Here is a 19,344-nt window from a genome sequence, read left to right on the forward strand (position 1 = left end):
TTGCGTATGTAACCGGGAATGTAGCATGCAAACTTTGCACTATTTATTCTTCCAGGACCGGCTTTTGGCATGGGGGGAGCTGGGCCCAGGGCGCCAATCTTCAGAGGGGCAAAAAGAACTGTGGGCCATATTTATCAAGGGTTGTCACTTTTGAACCACTTTGCGTGGTGCAAAAGCAAGCAACCCTTGACATGCGATTTGTTGGCCTCGAACGGCCACTTGCGTGATCCCGAGTGGCTTGATAAATCCACAATGCAGCGCAAATCTCTGCGTTACTCTGCCCCAGGGAGGTGTTCCATGTGTGTTGCGTGGGTGTTCCAATGCATCACTCATGGATTTTGACGCATTCTCAGATTTAGCATTAGTGGTAGACCTGGGAATGTGCCAAAATGCTACGCCTTCTTGGGGAGGCGTAACGAGGAGAAATATCTTTATTTGTTCTCGTTACTACCTCTTTCTCTGTATTCTGCATTTAACGTTCCACAGTGCCCCTTATCAGCCCCCCCCCTACCTTGCTCTTCCATCTATTTCTAACTCCCTGTGGGCAGTCATCAACACCCCCCTCCCTAATCCAACAAACCACTTGGAGCCAGCCTGGCGAGGCTGCATTGTGGTTGATTCAGGTGAGCTGGGGGAGGCGTTTAGAGGAAAGTTGCTGACCGGATGTCGCCAGCCGGAGACTGGCCTGGGACAAGAGGTCGGTGACTCTTTTTACTCTCCAGCAATAGCGAGGGCGGCAAATATCTTCCGCCCAGGGCGCTGCTGAAGTAAGGGCCAGCTGTATATGCTTTAACTGTAACGGGAAACCGAGAAGGGACGTTTCACAGTTTGCTCCACGTTTTGCCCTGGTGCAAAATATATATGGAAAGGAGCAAAACTGGTCCAAAGGTGCAGTTGCCGGCAGCACTTTCACAGCACTTCACCACTAAAGGATTGATGTACTCTAGGGCTGGTGCTCTGTGCCTCTCTTCTGATACCTCTCTGATATGCCTGCATTAAATGACTATTGTAACTGTACTCTCCGTGCCTGCTTCTCTTGCAGCGGTCCACACCATCGCGCACCTGTTTAACGTGGAGTGGTATTGTGACAGCAGAGCGGAGGGAAACAGCACCCTGCCAGGCGTGCTTTCTGCCGTCGGCCGCACGGACAACTTCTGGCTGAACCCCGTCCGTTCCCCGTCTGAGGTAAGCTGCCAACAAGCGCTGGGTCTGTTGTGTAGACACTGTCTCGTAAATCATATGGCACCGCACCACTGTGCCAAGGTTCAGATCTGACACAGGTTCAAGGCGTGACTTTCGCCTAACTATCCCAGGGAAGACAAGGTGGTGAAGGCCTCCCCTAAACAGTAGCGAATCATTTACTATAATGCAGGTGAGGCCGTTATTCCGTGCACAGCGGCCACGTGGTGACTGGAGGCCCCCAGCGGCCACGTGGTGACTGGAGGCCCCCAGCGGCCACGTGGTGACTGCAGGGCCACTTCCCAAAGTGCAGCTTGACTATATCTGTCTTGCGGTGAGAACATTATACTGACATTGTCTTGAAGAACCCAATCCATTTTTGGGCAGATTCACAAACGGTCTTACGAATCTGAGTAATTTACTCCATGTGGAAGTCAAATCTGCTCATGCAAAATTTTCTCGCGTACATTCCGTTAGTGTACATGAACATTTTGTTTTTTGTAAAAATTTTCGTCACATGCATGTTTACAAAAGCAAAGAACATTTGGGCAACAGTCCCTAGTCCGGAAACTTACACCGGACCAAGGGCACTAAAGTGCGTGTTTATTACATTTTTCTGTGTGATGTCCAGCTAGACCAGAAGTATTTTACTACCTGAGAGCAAAGAAACGCATCTCGTGCTCCAGTTTAGGGAATTACCCCTGGTGTGAGGTGTACTCCTTTGTGGGAGTAAGCATTGCCTCATCTTGGACACTAAGGGGATTATTTACAAGCCAATTGTGCCACCTGTGCGTCACTTTTTGTTGTTGTGTGTGTTTATTTTTTTATTTTTTTTATGCACCAGCAGCACTATGGGCTCCCCCATATTTTCAAGGCCATGTAAAGTCACTCTGCATGACTTTCCATGACCTTGGGCCACTTTTACAATACTCTGATGCACAGCATGCTGTGCATCAACATAAGAGGGCAGGAATGCATCGTACGTACAAGATGCAGTGCATTCCTGTCCTTCTCCCATTCGTCAGCGCACAAACATCATTTTGCGCTCAGGGGATTATTATTTTTGTGCAGGAAGTCATACCTTCCAGCACAAAAACGACCATTACAGGTGTTTCCTCGTAGAATGCAGCACAGATAGAAAGAGGAAAAATAAAAGCAGGTCTCCTCTTTTGCCTCCTTATGCCTCCTTATGCCTCCCCTGGGGAGGTGTAGGATTCTGACACACTCCGAGGTTTACAAAATGTTGTAAATTTGGGAATGCGTCAAGTTCCATGGATGTTGCGTTTGAACACCCACAACAACACCTATGGAACGCCCCTTTCACGCAGAGTTAAGAATGTGTTTTGTGTAATATTCAGCAGTAATATACTGCACAGTTTTGCTTGGGGGGTGGGGGGGGGGGGTGCAGTTTGAGAAGTTATAATGTTCCTCCATGTTGGTTAATATTCTATGTATGAAATGTGTCCTCCATCTAGGGAGAAATAAATGGACAATAAAAGACCAGTTAGTTTTTCCTGTATTTTCCATGCACGTGGGTCAGATGTACATATTCAATTCTAAATGTAACAAGAATGTGTGGAAAGGAGAAATGTATTCTGACCCGTATGATTTGACCGCTTTTAAATGCATTATTGTGTGCACCAGGTCTTGCTAACTGCCGCTCGTTATCCTGTGTACTAAGTGGACCTTCTGCTGTCTGAGCCACAAACACACTGTACTAGAAGTAAGAATATTGTTTGTGTGCCCTCAGACCCCCACGTACCTGGCCTTCACGACCATCGCTGGTGTCACCGGGGTGATCATCACCTTGGCGCTGATCCTTATGATCACGTCATCCATGGAGTTCATCCGCAGGTGCTACTTTGAGGTCTTCTGGTACACGCACCACCTGTTCATCATCTTCTTTGCCGGCCTCCTGATCCACGGAGCTGGGTAAGTAAGCAGTGGGATGTGTTGCCCAGTGGGCAAGTAGAACCCAAGGTGCTGGAGTTGGGAATAGAGCCTGGATTGGGATGATCACTTTCATTTGTTTTAAATTCTGGCCTAGTTTCTAGAGCGGTCGACCTCGAAGCTTTGAAACCGAGTTCGAGTCTCGGCAGGGGCGCTCACCACCCTGTGATTCTGGGCAAATCATTTAATCTGCCCGTGCCTAAAAATTAATGTGTGCGTCTGTAACGCAACTGGTGCTCATGTAAAATGGTCTGATCCCTTCGGGTCGAGTTCTCGCGATATAAAACTAAAAAAAAAGTCTATTTCTGGTTTAAGGTGAGGTAAATGCCCGAGGCCTACTCATTGCCACAAACGTTTCTCAATAGATAGAAAACAGTCATGTCTGAGGGGAAAAAAAGATATGCACTCCATAGTCCATACCCTGTTGAGCATGGAGGGTTTATAACATCAGAGTAGATGCTTCTTCATACAACCACGAGATGGAAGAAGCCTCGTCCAGAAAAGAGGATTCAAGCACAATAAGGAGGAGAGGGGAGGCAGAGGGGAGAGTAAGAGTGAAAGGAGAGTGGGAAGGGGTGAGGAGGAAGGGAAAGGGGGAAGCGGGCCGAAGAGGAGGAAGGCAGAAGAAAGGAGAGGTGAAGTGAGGGGAAGGGTGGGGCAAGTGGGATGCCAGACAGAGGGAAAAGGAGATGGAGAGTGGATGAGAACGAGGGATAAAGTGTGAGAGAGTTGGGCATGAAGGGCTGGGGGGGAAAGGAAAAGAAGAGGGTAGAGTGAAGGGAAATGGTGAGGGAGAAGCAAAAGGGTAGAGAGAGAAGTAGAAGGGGAAAGTGAGGGCAAGATGTAGAATGAGCAGAGAAGGTAAAAGGAGAGGGAAGGGATGATGAGGAGGAGCAGGCAGAAGGGAAGCCTCCGATTAATGACTCCTTACCAGACGGTACTCCTCTCTACTTCAGGCGCTTGGTGCGTGGGCAGACCTCCGAGAGCATGGAGCATGCGCCCTTCGATCAGTGCAAGGATGAGTACAAGAAATGGGGTCAACACGATGAAGAAGATGAGGACGATAAATGTGCTGTTCCCAAGTTTGCAGGAAATGAGCCTGGGGTAAGATCTCTTTAATTGTTTACGTTGTTCTTCTGCTTTTATTAAACTGTAGATTGATGTTGTGCTAAAGGAAAAACTCTGCAGCATAGTTTTAGGCACAAATTCTCATCGAAATTGAGTACAATGGCCCATTTTGTTTCAAAAGTAAAGTTGTGTTCAGAATCATTTTAACCCAAGTACAATTTTCAGCAGATCTCAGTGCTGCAGTTGCTTCTGACCACTATATTTAGAAGGGATCTCACGGAGCGAAACCTGGCCAATCGAAAGGTATCCTCTGTAGAGATCCACCTGAATGATTACACAGTTGTCATTGTGACACCTTCACGCTGACGATGGGGCAGCTACAAAGTAATTGGGCGGATAAATTACTTTAATGATATTTAGGGAATTTTCATGATGGCTTTGAGGGAATATAGTGAAAGACACATCATTCCTCAGCAGAATGTCAGATAGACCAGTCGCTCAAAGTTTATTTGTAAGAGGACATTCATTTCAAAATTGGGTTTTATTTTTGAAACGTGCACACTGATTTCAGCTAAGTATGTCAACTGGTCACTAGAACCCGAGGGCTATTATGGTAGTTGAAGGTCATCTCCCCGAGTTATAGGCCCATGCTACAGACATGGGCCTATAACGCGGAAGAAAACCTTCAAGAACTGTGGAAGAAGGACTATAAGGCCGTTAGATTATTCCCGCCACTGAGAGTGGAATATTCTAGAATAAAGGAGAAACGGAGAAGCATCAAAATGCTTGAAGCAGAAGGTTTATACCAGTCCTTAGTAGCTGTGAACCACTTCTTTGTCTTCAATGGAGCTCGCAGCATTCCAGTGCTTAATGAATGTGGAAGGAAACACCTATTCAGTTTATTGTAAAGTTGATGAATATGCATCAAGAGTATTTTAAGCCCTGTGAAGCTGCACGCTTTTGAAGAACCTGGAAAAGATTCACCACCCCACTCGCACATCTCCAATACCTAGTCTTGTGACCCACTCCAGCAGACTGGAAAGAGAAACCAGTGTACTGGCCCCCCTCTCATGCCACTGACCGTCTGACTGAGTGTGTGATTGTGATGATCAAGGCCTCCATTAATCATCTCTAGTCATGGGTTCCGCAACAAACTGACGTGGTTGGCTGAGGATTTAGAAGTGGCTGTATCACGACGTTTGATCAAATCATAAAACAAATATTTAATGTATTGGCTCCTCCTTATAACCATTGATACGGACCACTGGCCTAACCAGGCCTTCGAACCACTGATAAGGACCACTGGCTACCTAAGGACATCCTTATAAGCTCTGAAAGTACTATGATTAACCCTCTATTAACTACACAAATGGTACAATACAGATATTTCCACTACAAAGGCAACATTGTTTATAAGTCTGGCTAGAGACAGGTGTAGCTGTTGCCAGAATTTCTGCAATCAATGAACCATACACAATGAAAGGACACATGGGCTAGACCCCCCTCACTGGTTGAACGTGCCATTGACATTCTGCGTCAGCCCACTCTACAGTCATTTGGAACTGGAACTATCATTTATGGCATATGCTGTTTTGCCGCTTTCAAGCATTTGGCCATTTCACTGGTAGAGAACACATCCACAAAGTGGTTCACTTCATAGAAATGAAGTCTCCTCCATTACCAGAGTCCAACATTTCGGGCTCTCCTTGGAGCCTTGGAGCTGAGAGGCTGGTATGCTGATGACCATAAGGCCAAAGACAGAGTGGCCTTCACAGAAAGAGGGTGATGGCAGCAGACAGCACACCCACATCCACTCCAGCACCAGAACAGATCTCCCTTCTACAACAGAAGATATCACTCGGCTACGGAAGCTCCATTTGCTGTAGTGGAAGAAACCATCACACTGTTCTCAAAGCCATGGTTCACTAGCCCAGGAGATGACACTGCACGCTCTGTGCACCGAGTCAGATACATTTACATATTTGTAGGTCTTTTAAAAGGGTTTGCATCCTGGCAACTCCAGGGGTTCAAGAGGGGGGAAATGCAATGGTGCTTCATGGACCTGATGCAAAGAACTCTAGACACAATCAGCAAGCTCACTTAATGCAATGTCAGTTCCCTCGCCATGAACCGCTTGCAGGGCCCACACCACCAAGAATATAGCATCATCCTGGAGCATTGGACCTTGCAAAGGTGGCATGGCAAAGGCACCAACAGCACTGAAGTTACGGATGGTGAGCCCACCCTCCGCTCCTGTGCAAGGGCAGTACTGCCCATGGAATTTTCATGGAAAGAGTCCGATGCCTGGTCTGGGCTCTCATCTGATCCTCCATGATCTAGATTACTTGCTACTGCAGTGGCCATCCAAGAGTCTAAAGTCCAGTGACTAAATCCTCCATTTAACAAGCCTCTTGGTATCTTCAAGAGATGAAATCTTTGTGTCCAGCATCTTTCGGTGCTGTCAATGTAGTGGGAGAGTCGGCGACAAAGCCAGGGTCTTTGCTTTTCTATCAGTTACCATGTAGCTCTTTGCCATTTGAGCTGCATCTCGTAGCCCTCCTTTCCTCCCTATGCCCACAGCAGCCAGCAAGCGTTCTTGATTGTGATTGAGTACACCTTATCACAGATGCATTTTGATATTTTTCAAACTTTTACATTTATTTAGCAGCATTTAAATTTGTACAAATTATGTTTTGTTGGATTAGACCTGATGCTCCCTTTATCCATTTTAATGTGTTGGGTCAGTTTGAAAGGTCCTTGGAGAGGCCAGTCTTACCCCTGTGTGAGTGACAGTGTTGTTTCTACATTTGTTGTTCCTGTCCTGTGGAATCCCATTCCTTTCTTTCCCCATATTCAATGTCCCCAAGTCTGATAAGCTATCATGACTGACCATAAACATCTCAAGTGACCCTCACATGGGGGCCCATGCAACGTATCACACTCCTTTCATGGAAAGAACACAATGTTTCTGTTGTGTCTAGGTTAGGACGCTCCCTCAGTTAGAAAAAGCCTTCTAGTTGTATCAGCCGGTGTATACAAGTCACACAAATTAATGCCATAGGTCTGTGACATTGTTTTCACAGACCTGCTACTGTATAATAATAAATATTGCTAAATCTAATTTAGTGTCTCATTGTGGGATGATAAAGCCACAGAGCTAATAGTGCCAGCTAAAATCCAGAGGAGAGACCGGGACACTCTGAACCCTGGTTCACAGAAAATTTAAGACTGCATAAACAAGCATGTAGTAGGCAGGAAAGTAAAAGGAGGTGCCATTATGAGAACTCGGAAAAAGAGAAATGCAAACTTATTTTAGCTTCGTATACAGATCAGAGATTTGAATCCAAATATTTTACTCAGAAGATAGAAACAGCAAAAAATTCTACAAAATAACTTTTTGTTAATATCAAACAGTTATCTAAACCTCCCGAAAAAAGGAATCCAGGCATGGACCAAACTTTCTGCAATTCACTGGCTTCCTTTTTTCAACATAAGGTCCATTCAGTATTTAATCTTCTTCTTCTTTTTTTTTTTTTTTTTTTTTTTTTTTTTCCCCCTCTAATCCTTTGATTGGTCGCAATGATTCCCAAACTGAAAATAATTAATGTAAAGTCTGTATCACTGATTTTTTTTTTCTCGGGAGAAAAATAAAACTATCCTTTTGCAAACAAAGTCAGGGTCCCCTTCGGATCCGTACCCACCTAAAACAAATCATTTGGTAGCTGACACTATCTCTGGCTACTTAAAGGAAACTTTTAATCTTATGGTAAAGTCAGGAAAATTTCCCAGTGTCTGGAAGATAGCACACATCCTTCCTCTAATTAAAAAAAAAAAAGCTCATTTAGATCCCACAGACCCTTAGAACTATTGTCCTATTTCCAGATTGCTCCTGCCAGTCAAAATAATTGAGAAAGCTATCAATTCTCAACTGACAGCCTTCATTGAGGACCAGGGTCACTTACACCCCGGCCAATTTGGATTTAGGAAACCTCACAGTACAGAATTGGCATCGATACGTGTCTCAGAACAGATCAGACTGACAGTGGTGCAGTGCTGGTTCTATTAGACTTCTCAGGGGCATTTGACACTGTAAATCACGAAATCCTGCTGAATATGCTGGAGGACATTGGGTTAAAGATCAAGCTCTTACCTTTTTTTAAATCTTTTTTTTTTTTTTTTGTCAGACATAATTCCGTTTGTAGCAATGGAGGATTTTAAATCTTCCCCCCCCCCCCCCCCCCTTCTCTCTTCCTTGTGGTGTCCCCCCGAGTTTCTCTTAGCTTGACCCTTTTTAACATTTATGTAGCACCATTGGCCAAACTTAGTAGATCTTTTAGGTTCTCTGCAGTTACTTATGCAGATGATGCCCAATTAGTCATCCCAGTATCATCCAATTTTTCAGAGACCGCAAAACATCGATGTGAGAAAGTGGCTCTGTATCTACTGTTCCCAAATATGTACAGCGTGTACGGAGTCCTCGGTCACCAGAGGTTAGGCAGAGGTTAAAGTTAGATGTAACCTTACTCTCTAAAGTGGTAGCTTGGTCGAGCAGTAAGGCAGTATCAGAGGACAGTGTAAAGCATTTGTTGTACACACTCAGTCAGCAAATGGTCTCACACACTCAAGAACTGAACTCTAGGCCAATGGTTTATATAAAACATATATGGTTTTATTTTAGAACCAACAATAGGTATCAAAAATATACTTTCTCAGAATGAGATGCTTTAGTTAAATACTTTTGCAATATGCAATTGACTTTTGTAGGTAATAGCTACAGGTTGTTGCAATAGGCAACACAATTTGAAACACAATAATACATTGAGCTCATTGGGAACTTTAAGTTGTATGCAGTTAATTACTTTCAGAATTACTTCTCTCTAACTCCAGGACTGGATCCTAGATTCAGTCCTGGGACAGTTCTTGGAAACAAGTGAGTAAATTCGGTTAAGTTACTGTTGTGATTTTTAAGCAATATTTTGCTATGTTAAAAGTTGACAAATTTTTTTCTTTCCAATTACCAATGTTATCCTATGGAAGGAAATTCACTTAGCAGGTAAGTGGGGTTATGGTTACTTTTTCTAGGTCGGTGTTGGATCCTGGATCCAGCACTAGGGTACCACCTGTAAGCAGTTGAGAAACTGCGCTTAAGTTGTACAGGCGATTTTAAGGAATATTTATAAGTTTGTAAAATCGACAGAAGACATTTCATAGAAAAACAGTCAATGGTTCCCTATGGAAGAAAATTCAAGTTATGGGTAAAGTATGTTCTCGTTACTTTTGTAATCCAGGGCTGGGCTCTTAGGCTCAGTACTGGGACCTCTATCTAAAACGGGTAAGTAATTACGTTTTCACAGTTGGTAAGATTTTTAAAGAATATTTGTAGTTTGCAAAAATCGACACTTAGTAGACATTTCACAGAAAAACAGTCAATGATTTCCAATGGGAGAAAATTGGGTTAGTGGGAAGTACGTTTTGTGAGTACTTTTCAGGGTCCGTGCTGGGCACCAAGATCCAGCACTGGGAGCTCTCCTAATAGCAGGTGAGTATTTCCATTTTCGTTACTCGGGTGGATTTTTTTTTTTTTTTTTTTTTTTTTTTGTGTGTGAATATTTTAAGTTTTGGAAACTCCACACAGAAGAAATTTCAGAAGAAACCAGTCAATGTTACCCTATGGAAGATAGGGTATCAGCTTTTGGTTAAGTACTCGACTGGCAGTGTTAAGATTCTGGGCACAGACTCGGGTCTCTTCTAGGGTCCGGTTGGTACAGTTGTTACACCCTCAGCGGCACTGGGGCGGCCGGGTGCAGAGTGAGTTAGGCCCAATGTTATCCTATGGGAGGCAGGGGGGCCTTGGTTGGTGGCTGCTGACTAGGAGGCCATGCGGCTTGTGGGAGCTGGGCTCCTGGTCACTTGCTCGGGGCAAATGGAGAAGTAGGTAGGAGTAGAAGTTGCACTGCCAGGGCGGCTGGGTGCAGGTTGCTTTTGAGCCTTCGGACGCTCAATGGAATTCAACGTGAAAGCTCAAGGACGAACAAAGGCTGCAAGCTCGGGGACGAAGATTCTTTGGCTGCCACCACCACTTCGAGCGGGTAGTTGGAGGATAGGTAGGTACCCAGGAGCCGGGCACAGGGGGTGCCTTTTGATGTCGGGAAATCTTACCCTCTGTTGATCGCGGTTGGGGGGGGGGGCGGGGGTCCCTGGTTCTGAGGCTGCAGGCGTCGTCAGGAGCGTCGAGGTGGGTCCTTCGGTGCCGGATTTGGGGTCACAGTCACCGGGGGGGACGTCCTCTGGTTCTTTGTCCACTCCGGCACAGGCCAGGCTTAGTGGGTGCAGGGTTTGCGGTTCCGGGCTGATGCCAGGAGTTAGAAACTTGCTCCGTAACCAGGTAGCCAGGTCCTCCGGGGTTTGTGAGGTTGCTGGCGACAAGAGGTGCAGGGATTTAGCAGGAGCAGGAGCAGGTTCGAGGGTCGACAGGCCGGTAGGGCTGGGGCCAAAGCAGTTGGTGTCTTCCTCTTCTTAGCAGCTGCACGGCAGGTCTTCTTTCTTCTTGCTCTTTGCTTTTTTGGAATCTGGAATCTAAACAAGGAAGGTTCAGGGTGCCCCTAAATATTAGATTTAGGGGCGTTACAGGTAGGTAAAGGGCAGGGACCAATAGGTCCCTGCCCTGGGGAGGGTGCACCCCCCCTATCCTGTCACACTCCTGTGGGAGGGGGGCAGTAGCCTAGTCCTGATTGGGCAGGACTTCCCATCTTAAAGATGGCGAGCGCCTGGAGAAGTGCTTCACCTCGCCTCTCCCACTTGAGGGGTGGGGTTGGCAGGCTGTCCTTACTTGGGGTTTCCGGACAGTCTTCCCGCCAGAGTGTGGGTCAGAACCGGTGGGGCCAGTTGCTGGGTACAGCAAGAGGCCTGGAGAAGCTCACAAAGGCGGCTTGCCTTTGAAGCTTCCCCCTGTCCAACCTGGGGGAGGACACCTAGCACCTTGCCCAAGATGTGCATTGTTGCGGGGGCTCTCCACCCTGGGGTCCAGCAACATGTCTGCTGTGTGGCAGCCTAGGCAGCCTCCCAGACAAGACGTGGATTGTAGGTTAGGTTTCAGGGGGCATCTCGAAGATGCCCTCTGTAGTGCTTTGTACATTAAATCCTACACTGGCATCAGTGCGGGTTTAATATGCCGAAGTTTGATACCAAACATCTCCATCTTTAGTGTTGCCATCATGGTGCTGTGGAGTTTGTGTTTGACGAGCTCTCAGCACCATATACTCTTAAATGGCAGCACTGCACTTACAGTGCCCAGGAATGGACCTGGGTACTGTAGGGGCACAGGGCTCATGCTCCTGTGCCCACACCACTGGCATAGGGCACACAGGATGTGTATCCTTATCAAAGGAGAGAGAGAGAGAGAGAGAGAGAGGGGACTAGGTAGCTAGTCCGTGTCCCCGGTGTTTATATGTGAGATCAAAAAGGACTAGCCTATTTGTGAATTTACATAGACTCAAGACTGTAGGGCAGGGTACACACCATTTTGTTTGTTCATGAAGCCCTCACCCACCAACCTAGTTGGTGGCATGCTTCATCATCGGGCCCACCCAGTGACACAGAGTGTGTCCCGGGTGTGCTTCGACGCCTGGATACAGCGGAGCAGGTATGTATCTGAATTTGCAGTGTAGTGACGTGAAGGTGACGATTTAAAAGCTATGCAGGGATCCCAGTACCCGAGGGTAAATTATATTTTAATAACTGGGTCACTGCTAGCATTAAGAAAGGCTGTTGGATGTTATAGGAATGTTAATTGGGGTTTCCTACATCCAGGTGTGGTCTACATGTTTCAGCCAGGCCTTTATGATTAAAACTGGCTTTCCTCAGGACCAAAGTGTGTAGGTGCAAATTACTTAGATTTAAGTGATTGTGTAATTTTGAGAAATGTGTAGCACTCGCTAAGGTGCTTTACATGTGAGAGGGGGATTCCCTCTTAGAGCATTAGTTGGCTTGTTGTGGGGTTGTGTTAGTGCCAAAATGTGACAAACAAAATTTGGCCACACCTACCTGCAGTATGGGACTTTCAAAGGTCCCATACTTTGAGCATGCTCTGCTACCTAAGCAGTGATGATCTGCTAGTATTGGCATGCAATGCATCGCAGATGTGCAGTGTGGTTTGAAGTACACTCTGTTTTAGCCAATCACAAGCGGGTAGTGGCAGCTCGTTATACACTTTACGGCAGTGGCTATCAGCAGTGGTCGCCACAGCCCCATGCCTCTTACTTGTGCTTGGCTGTGCTGCAAATGCCCAACAGGTGGCAATGCCTGAAAACCAGCGCAGCCTTTTGTTACTCCCAGTTTCTTCAACACATTTGCCCTGCACTGTGGGGCATGAATGACCGCATCAAAGTATTCTTTGCAGGTGCAGCACTGTGGCAGTTCCACGCCCATCTCAATGTCAAGGCAACATAAAATACAGCTTTCATTCAGGGGCTGTGCGCCTGGACTGTGGGGCTAATCTATGCCTTCCTTTTGCGAGATTAGAGCTGTGGTGGCCCTGTGTGGATATCCCCTGCTTCTACTTCCGCCTGTTGAGCTGCACAGAGGAGAAAAGAGCTGTGCTCGTTTTTCTCCACTCTCACCGCTGCCTTTCTTCCCAGCTCTAAGGCTGGAGACGTGTGTCTGTGTTGTGGGGTTATTCCAGAGTTCCTTCCCTCTCGTTGCCCATAGTGCATCCAATTCTGCACATCTTCCATGAACACAAAACACAGGAACATGTCTGAGAGGCTGTCATCTCCTCCGGCAAGAGACTGATGGTACTTTTCCTAGAAGGGCTGGTGTTCACTGGGTAGGAAAAGACTAGTCATCAGTCTATGGTAGATGGGGTTACAATAGGCCATGGGGTGTGGATACCTATACCTGAAAGGCTTTGTGCCTCTGAGGAGAACAGGTTAGAGGCTATTGCTTCAGGTGTTGGCTGGTACATATGATCCGAATAAACCTATTTGTGCAAAACAGTGACCGCCATTCATGGCTTTTTGGTGAGCCAACCTTTACATGCTGCAAACTTTAAGTTCATGGTGAAAACACAACTGCATGTCTCAGAATGAAAAGGGTGTGTGAATACAAATCCAGGACTGGCTGAAGATGTCTAATTTGGTAACTGTTGTATTTATTTCCTGCTACAGCCAGCCACACTTTTTATCATCCAGACACTCCCTTACTGAGCATACTTTCATTAAACATTCAGTGATTTCATTTTCCCACTAATCACCCATTCATTTATCCATCCATTCTCCTGCCCATGCTGGTTTTGGTGTAGCTCAGCAAAATGTTTGGCTGAGTTCCAGGCTTTGTCTTGAAGAACTTAATAGGGAAATTCCTACTTTCATTTCTTGAAATTATTAAAAAAGATGTAGAGATTGGTGTGAATGCATCTGTCGGATGCCGCAGATTGTTTGGTTTATGTTTGCTTGAGCATATCTAAAATAAATATGGGTGCGTGAGGCACATTGTCCCATGGTGTGCCAGGATCTCTAACTCTTAATTCTCTGAACTTCCTGGTTCGCCACCAGGGCACTAATTTCCAAGGGGCCCTCAATTAGGCAGGTTTAGGTTACAAGTGGTGAATTGATTGTACAAACTCACATCGGCTGGGGTCAATCTGAAGCAGTGGTCGAAGTGGGGGGGGGGGAAAGTAGGGGAACTGTGGGCGGAGAATCGGAGGGCGGGAATAACCCAAGGATTGGATCAGTTGGCGGAGCCAGAGGCGTGGCCAGAATGCGCAAACATCCCAATTATTAGTATTTGTTTGACATTTCACTGCCCAGTTTAATCAACCAATGGATACACCTGATTATTTAAGGTTATAATGATTTATTGACATTAAAATATACTCACAAAGTGGGATATGCTTCTAATCACCGAATGTCCCAAATATGATAAAATGTGGAAGCACAAGCCATTTGTCTCCGAGCCATGGAGTTTCTGTCATCAGCACTTCTCCCTTTTTTCCACAACAGCAGTTCAAACATGAATGGCAAAATATCCTAGTTTGCAAATGTTTTGTATATAATTATGGCTCTGCCATATTTGCCTCATAATGCAAGATCTGCTGCATGATATGACCATTTAAACTAATTAATTGTTTGTAGCTCAAACGCATCCAATGTTAATAAAAAATGTGACTTGTGTTGCTGCAGAGTGGATGGCCTATTGCAAAGGTTGACCACCTTTCTGACTGCTGCATTTGTATGTTGCACTGGTACTAATAAGGCAAAATCTTTCCAGAGTCTGTTAGCGTGTACACATCAAAATAATAAAATATCAGAAAATATACTGCATTGCGCTGCAGCCTTTTTTTTTTTTATGCATAATTTAGTCAACACTGCAGCATAATTTTGTCCTCCTTTGCTGCATAATTGATTCCAGTGGCCCCACAGCAGGCATCGCATGTTAAAGGTGCTTGTGAATGAAGCAGAGAGACTGAAGTTTGCGAACTTAGTTTGGTGTGTGTGCGCAAATCCTGCATTGCCAATCTGTGGTGAGTTGCAGCTACTACTGCTGAAACCAGGCCAATAGAGGTACCTACCAGACTGGTCTCAAGGGCAGGGCCGGCCTTAGCACTGGAGGTGCCCTGTAAATTAATGTATGTTAGTTTACCCCCCTCCCCCCCCCCCCATGCCACCTCTGCCATGGATTCCCTCACTACCACCCTTTAACAGTGCCCCTCAAGTCTCCATAACCACACTCCCCCTCAGATGCATTTAATTTGATTTACAGCGCCGCTCATACCATTGTAGGGTGTCAGAGCACTTTACATCACACACATTACACAGAGACAATCAATTATACGTGTATACATCACTGTATAGGCAATGATAAATATGACTAAGGACTACAAGGTGTAGGAGTCACATAACAACCATACTAGTAGGCTGTATAGTTTAATAGTGATTGGTGTGGAGAAACACAAGCTCGGATTTTAAAACGTAATACCATGGTTGTGGGTTCTCTTTAATAATCAGAATTGATTCTGCCCAAGAACACTTTTTGCAACTTTCGGATAATCAAAGACTGGGGGGGGGGGGGTTGGGGGGGGGAGAAAAAAAAACGCTCTGATTTAAACCTTGTATTTTGTATGCAGCTCTTAGATGAGAGTTAATAGCTCACTGTTCTATGTTAGGATTTTAACTTATGTGCACTTTGTGATCTGCATGGTACATGTTCTTTGCAGAAGGTACATTAACCCTCTGAGCTACCTTTCCATGAGTCAAAACTTCCACTAGACAAAATTCCAATCTCTCTCTCTAGGAAGAACATTAATCACCAGTCCTCATGACATTTTTATTGTTGCCGAAAATTGCTGGAGGCCAGGAAGAAGTCAGAAAGCGCTTTTAAAACCATAATATAGTTGCAAACATAATGCCTCCACCTAAAGTCAGCAACCGGTGCGGTCACACCGGTTACACTGCCCTAGAGCTGGCCCTTCTCAAGGGTCCTGTGACCTCAGTGACAGGGTCACTGTTCTAGGGTGTGCTGTTTCTTAGGCATGCCCGCAAGACTGGAGGTGAACTTCAGTATGGATTGTGGTGGACAAGCCTTGAAGGTTAACCTATACTTGTCATGCTAGGGTCCACTTGCTGGTGCTACGACACCAGGGCTTCTAAGGTCTTGCAAAGTCTTCTAGGGTCTAGCATGGGATCGTGCTCTCTCAGGAGAGTGGTCTGGCGGACTGGTTATTAAGGTTGAGCCTGGTTACCCAGTTCCAAATTCAACAGCTCTGGCAATAGTGCCACATCATCTCCCCCACTGAACACCATACTGCCCCACTGAGAAACTCACACTGCCTTCAACTACAACCCAATTGTTGCAGGCTATAAACACCTGGATGTGGCTCAATTTTTATTACGCACTAGACGAGCAATATGCGGCCTACAAAAAAAAAGTAACCACATCCTGGAAAAAGCAAACGCTCGTAGGGAATGCAAAATTTAGCAAACCGTGTAAAATGTAAGCAGGAACAACATGGTTACCTGAACGCTTTTACACTCACTATTCAGAAATCAGTGAGTGCTTTTGTCTGAAAAGTTAAGGACACAACTACAGGGCCCTGAATGGACCCATTTCAATATCCATTGCTTCTATCCTTACAAAATGTAAGCAGTATGGTAAAAAGACCACATCCCTGGACTCAGAGCCGCAGTACACATTTTTTTTTTTTCTTCCAATCCACACATTGCAGTACCTCCAGGATTGGTGCACTAGTTCCAAGTCCAGGGAAAACAAACACAAGAAAGCAAAAAAAGAGCTTCACTGGCAAACTCTGTAAAAGTGGTGCTAATGTGTTTGGGTGTGAATAAAATCAATCTGGCCAGTTTGCTACGTCTCTGTCTTACTTTATTTATTTTTCATATTTATAACCTCTTATTCCCGATGCTGCACTTTGCTGGAAATGTCGTATTTTTCTGGCATTTTAATTCCAAAGTGTTTTTTGGATCCATTTCACAGGGGAGCAAATAAAAAAAAAAAAAATTAAAAAAAAGAGGAAAGAGTGAGAACCCCGTCTTGAAGTGACGGTTTTCAGTAAGAGAAGAACTGATGGACAGAAGGAGAGGGAAGAAGGAAAGAGAGGGGGGGCAGCTGAAGCGGCAGGTCTGGTCTTGTCTGGGCAAGAAGGAAAAGACGGAGTTCTGTTACTTCTCTGCCACCCGCCCGTCACGAACGCCGGGAACGCTGACTTTATCTATAGGCGATGGAAATTTCTTGCGTCCTGGCACTCATTTTAAAAATAAAAGTAGGGGAACGGAATCTTTAGAATTCAAGAAGTAGGGGCACGCCGTGCCCTGTCTATTTATTTCCCCCCCCACCCCCCACACTTCGACCACTGATCTGAAGTCACTAAACCACCTCAACTTTGCTCTAGCACATGCATGTTTTTAAGGTATTTGATATTTTCATGACAGAGTAACATAATTGTTGGCAAAATATGGGGCATATTTACAACACATTAGGAAAGTGAAGGGATGTGTCCTATTTATAACAATACGATATATTCTTGTGTTTTCCACTGCGCTGGCGCACAATAGGCTGCCTAGCGCCAACACAGGCACTCTTGCACCATGGTGCAAGGGTGTCTGTGTTACAGCAATGATTGTTTTTGTTCGGGAAGGGACACCTTCCTGCACAAACACAATTTTTGATAGTATTTTCCTCTTTCTATGTGTGCTGCATTTATGCTTCCCCTGGGGAGGCGTTCGAATCTGACGCATTTGCAGGTTTACAAACCCTTGTAAATCTGGGAATGCGTCAGAATCCAAGGGTGTCGCATGGAAACAACCAAAGCAACATCCATCGAACGCCCCTTTCACACAGATTAATGCGTAAAAAGGGGTCCACGTTTACAAGGCCATGAAAAACCACATAGTGCCATTGCATAGCCTTTTGACTATGGGCCAGCACACTGCGCCACCGGAGCTTCAATAAAAGTGACACTCTGGTGGCGCAAGGGGATTGTAAATATGCCTCTATTTTTAACCGCTTGGCTGCGGCCAGAATTCTCCCGCTGTGCAGGAGAATTCCACGCTTGTTCGGACAGTCCTCCGCACACGCCCACCGTGACGTCAGACGGTCGGGGGCCATCCGATGCACGGAAGAGGTTAATGGATTTCTGTTTGAGGTTTTTGTTTCATTTTCTGGTACGCTGTCTTGTTCCCTCTTTTCCACTTTTCTCAAATGTGTACTTTTCCATATTCTTTTGATTAATTATATATTGTTTTCATACCCGCTACTGACAGCTTTAGCTATCTATTGGCAGACCTATGGTTTCTATGTGTGCTGCATTTATGCTTCCCCTGGGGAGGCGTTCGAATCTGACGCATTTGCAGGTTTACAAACCCTTGTAAATCTGGGAATGCGTCAGAATCCAAGGGTGTCGCATGGAAACAACCAAAGCAACATCCATCGAACGCCCCTTTCACACAGATTAATGCGTAAAAAGGGGTCCACGTTTACAAGGCCATGAAAAACCACATAGTGCCATTGCATAGCCTTTTGACTATGGGCCAGCACACTGCGCCACCGGAGCTTCAATAAAAGTGACACTCTGGTGGCGCAAGGGGATTGTAAATATGCCTCTATTTTTAACCGCTTGGCTGCGGCCAGAATTCTCCCGCTGTGCAGGAGAATTCCACGCTTGTTCGGACAGTCCTCCGCACACGCCCACCGTGACGTCAGACGGTCGGGGGCCATCCGATGCACGGAAGAGGTTAATGGATTTCTGTTTGAGGTTTTTGTTTCATTTTCTGGTACGCTGTCTTGTTCCCTCTTTTCCACTTTTCTCAAATGTGTACTTTTCCATATTCTTTTGATTAATTATATATTGTTTTCATACCCGCTACTGACAGCTTTAGCTATCTATTGGCAGACCTATGGTTTCCACCGCAACATATACTTGGAGCGGGGTTTGGGTCAGCCTCCTGCTCATGATTTGTTATCGATCTCACCTCTCGGTTTTATATTCAATGGCTTTCAAACCTATTCTTGTGTTTGCCCCACCCAAGAGTATTTCAGTCTCGCTGCGTTCTGATTGGGAAACTGTTGTCAGAGTGACGTTTTCCCTGCTCCAGACGATCACTATTTCTTTCTGGGTGTTTTCTCCCACCACTTCTAGGCGGATTGCTCTTCCCAGGAATATCTCCAGTCTGAACTGGATACCTGAATCGGGGCCCCCCAACTAAAACCTATCCAATGAAAACTAAACACAGTTCCTAATGTCACATTTACCATTAAAGGAATCAATATTTACTTCGAAAATCCTCCAGGGCCTGCATATCGATTTCATAGATGCATGTTTCTCTAACATTTAGCAGCCCTAGCATTCACCTCTATGGCAGGATTCACGCAGCTCACTCTGTGCTATCCCAGGACACGCGTTTTTACTTTTTCTTTCTCCAATTAAAACATTTGAGTTGATAACAAACACCCTTATCTCCTTGAAAGTTGTTTCCCTAAAATCTCAGCAAATTGCCTTTGGTCCTCCCCAGTTTGTGTGCTACACCCTCTTGTTATCTGGTAAACCGGAGGTTCCCCATAACATGTACACCGGGCACAGTATTGAACAATGAGAGCCATACCAGCATCATTCTGCAAGCTGACCTCAGTAGAATAGAA

The 19,344-nt window shown here is 45.6% G+C and overlaps 1 protein-coding gene and 1 long non-coding RNA gene across 2 annotated transcripts in view; one reads left to right on the forward strand and one right to left on the reverse strand.

Moving 5' to 3' along the window:
- The window catches only part of LOC146829095 (uncharacterized), a 157,768-nt gene that overhangs the window by 30,402 nt on the left and 108,022 nt on the right, over positions 1–19,344 (reverse strand). The window lies entirely within an intron of this gene.
- Positions 1–19,344, forward strand: part of NOX1 (NADPH oxidase 1) — a 75,676-nt gene that overhangs the window by 24,267 nt on the left and 32,065 nt on the right. Inside the window, exons 5-7 of the mRNA XM_085607733.1 lie at positions 1,043–1,185; positions 2,930–3,111; positions 4,086–4,233. Coding sequence (XP_085463859.1) covers positions 1,043–1,185; positions 2,930–3,111; positions 4,086–4,233 — 473 coding nt within the window. The remainder of the gene's footprint in view (positions 1–1,042; positions 1,186–2,929; positions 3,112–4,085; positions 4,234–19,344) is intronic.

Source organism: Triturus cristatus, chromosome 5_2 (genome assembly GCF_964204655.1).
Source record: "Triturus cristatus chromosome 5_2, aTriCri1.1, whole genome shotgun sequence".
Classification (NCBI taxonomy): domain Eukaryota; kingdom Metazoa; phylum Chordata; class Amphibia; order Caudata; family Salamandridae; genus Triturus; species Triturus cristatus.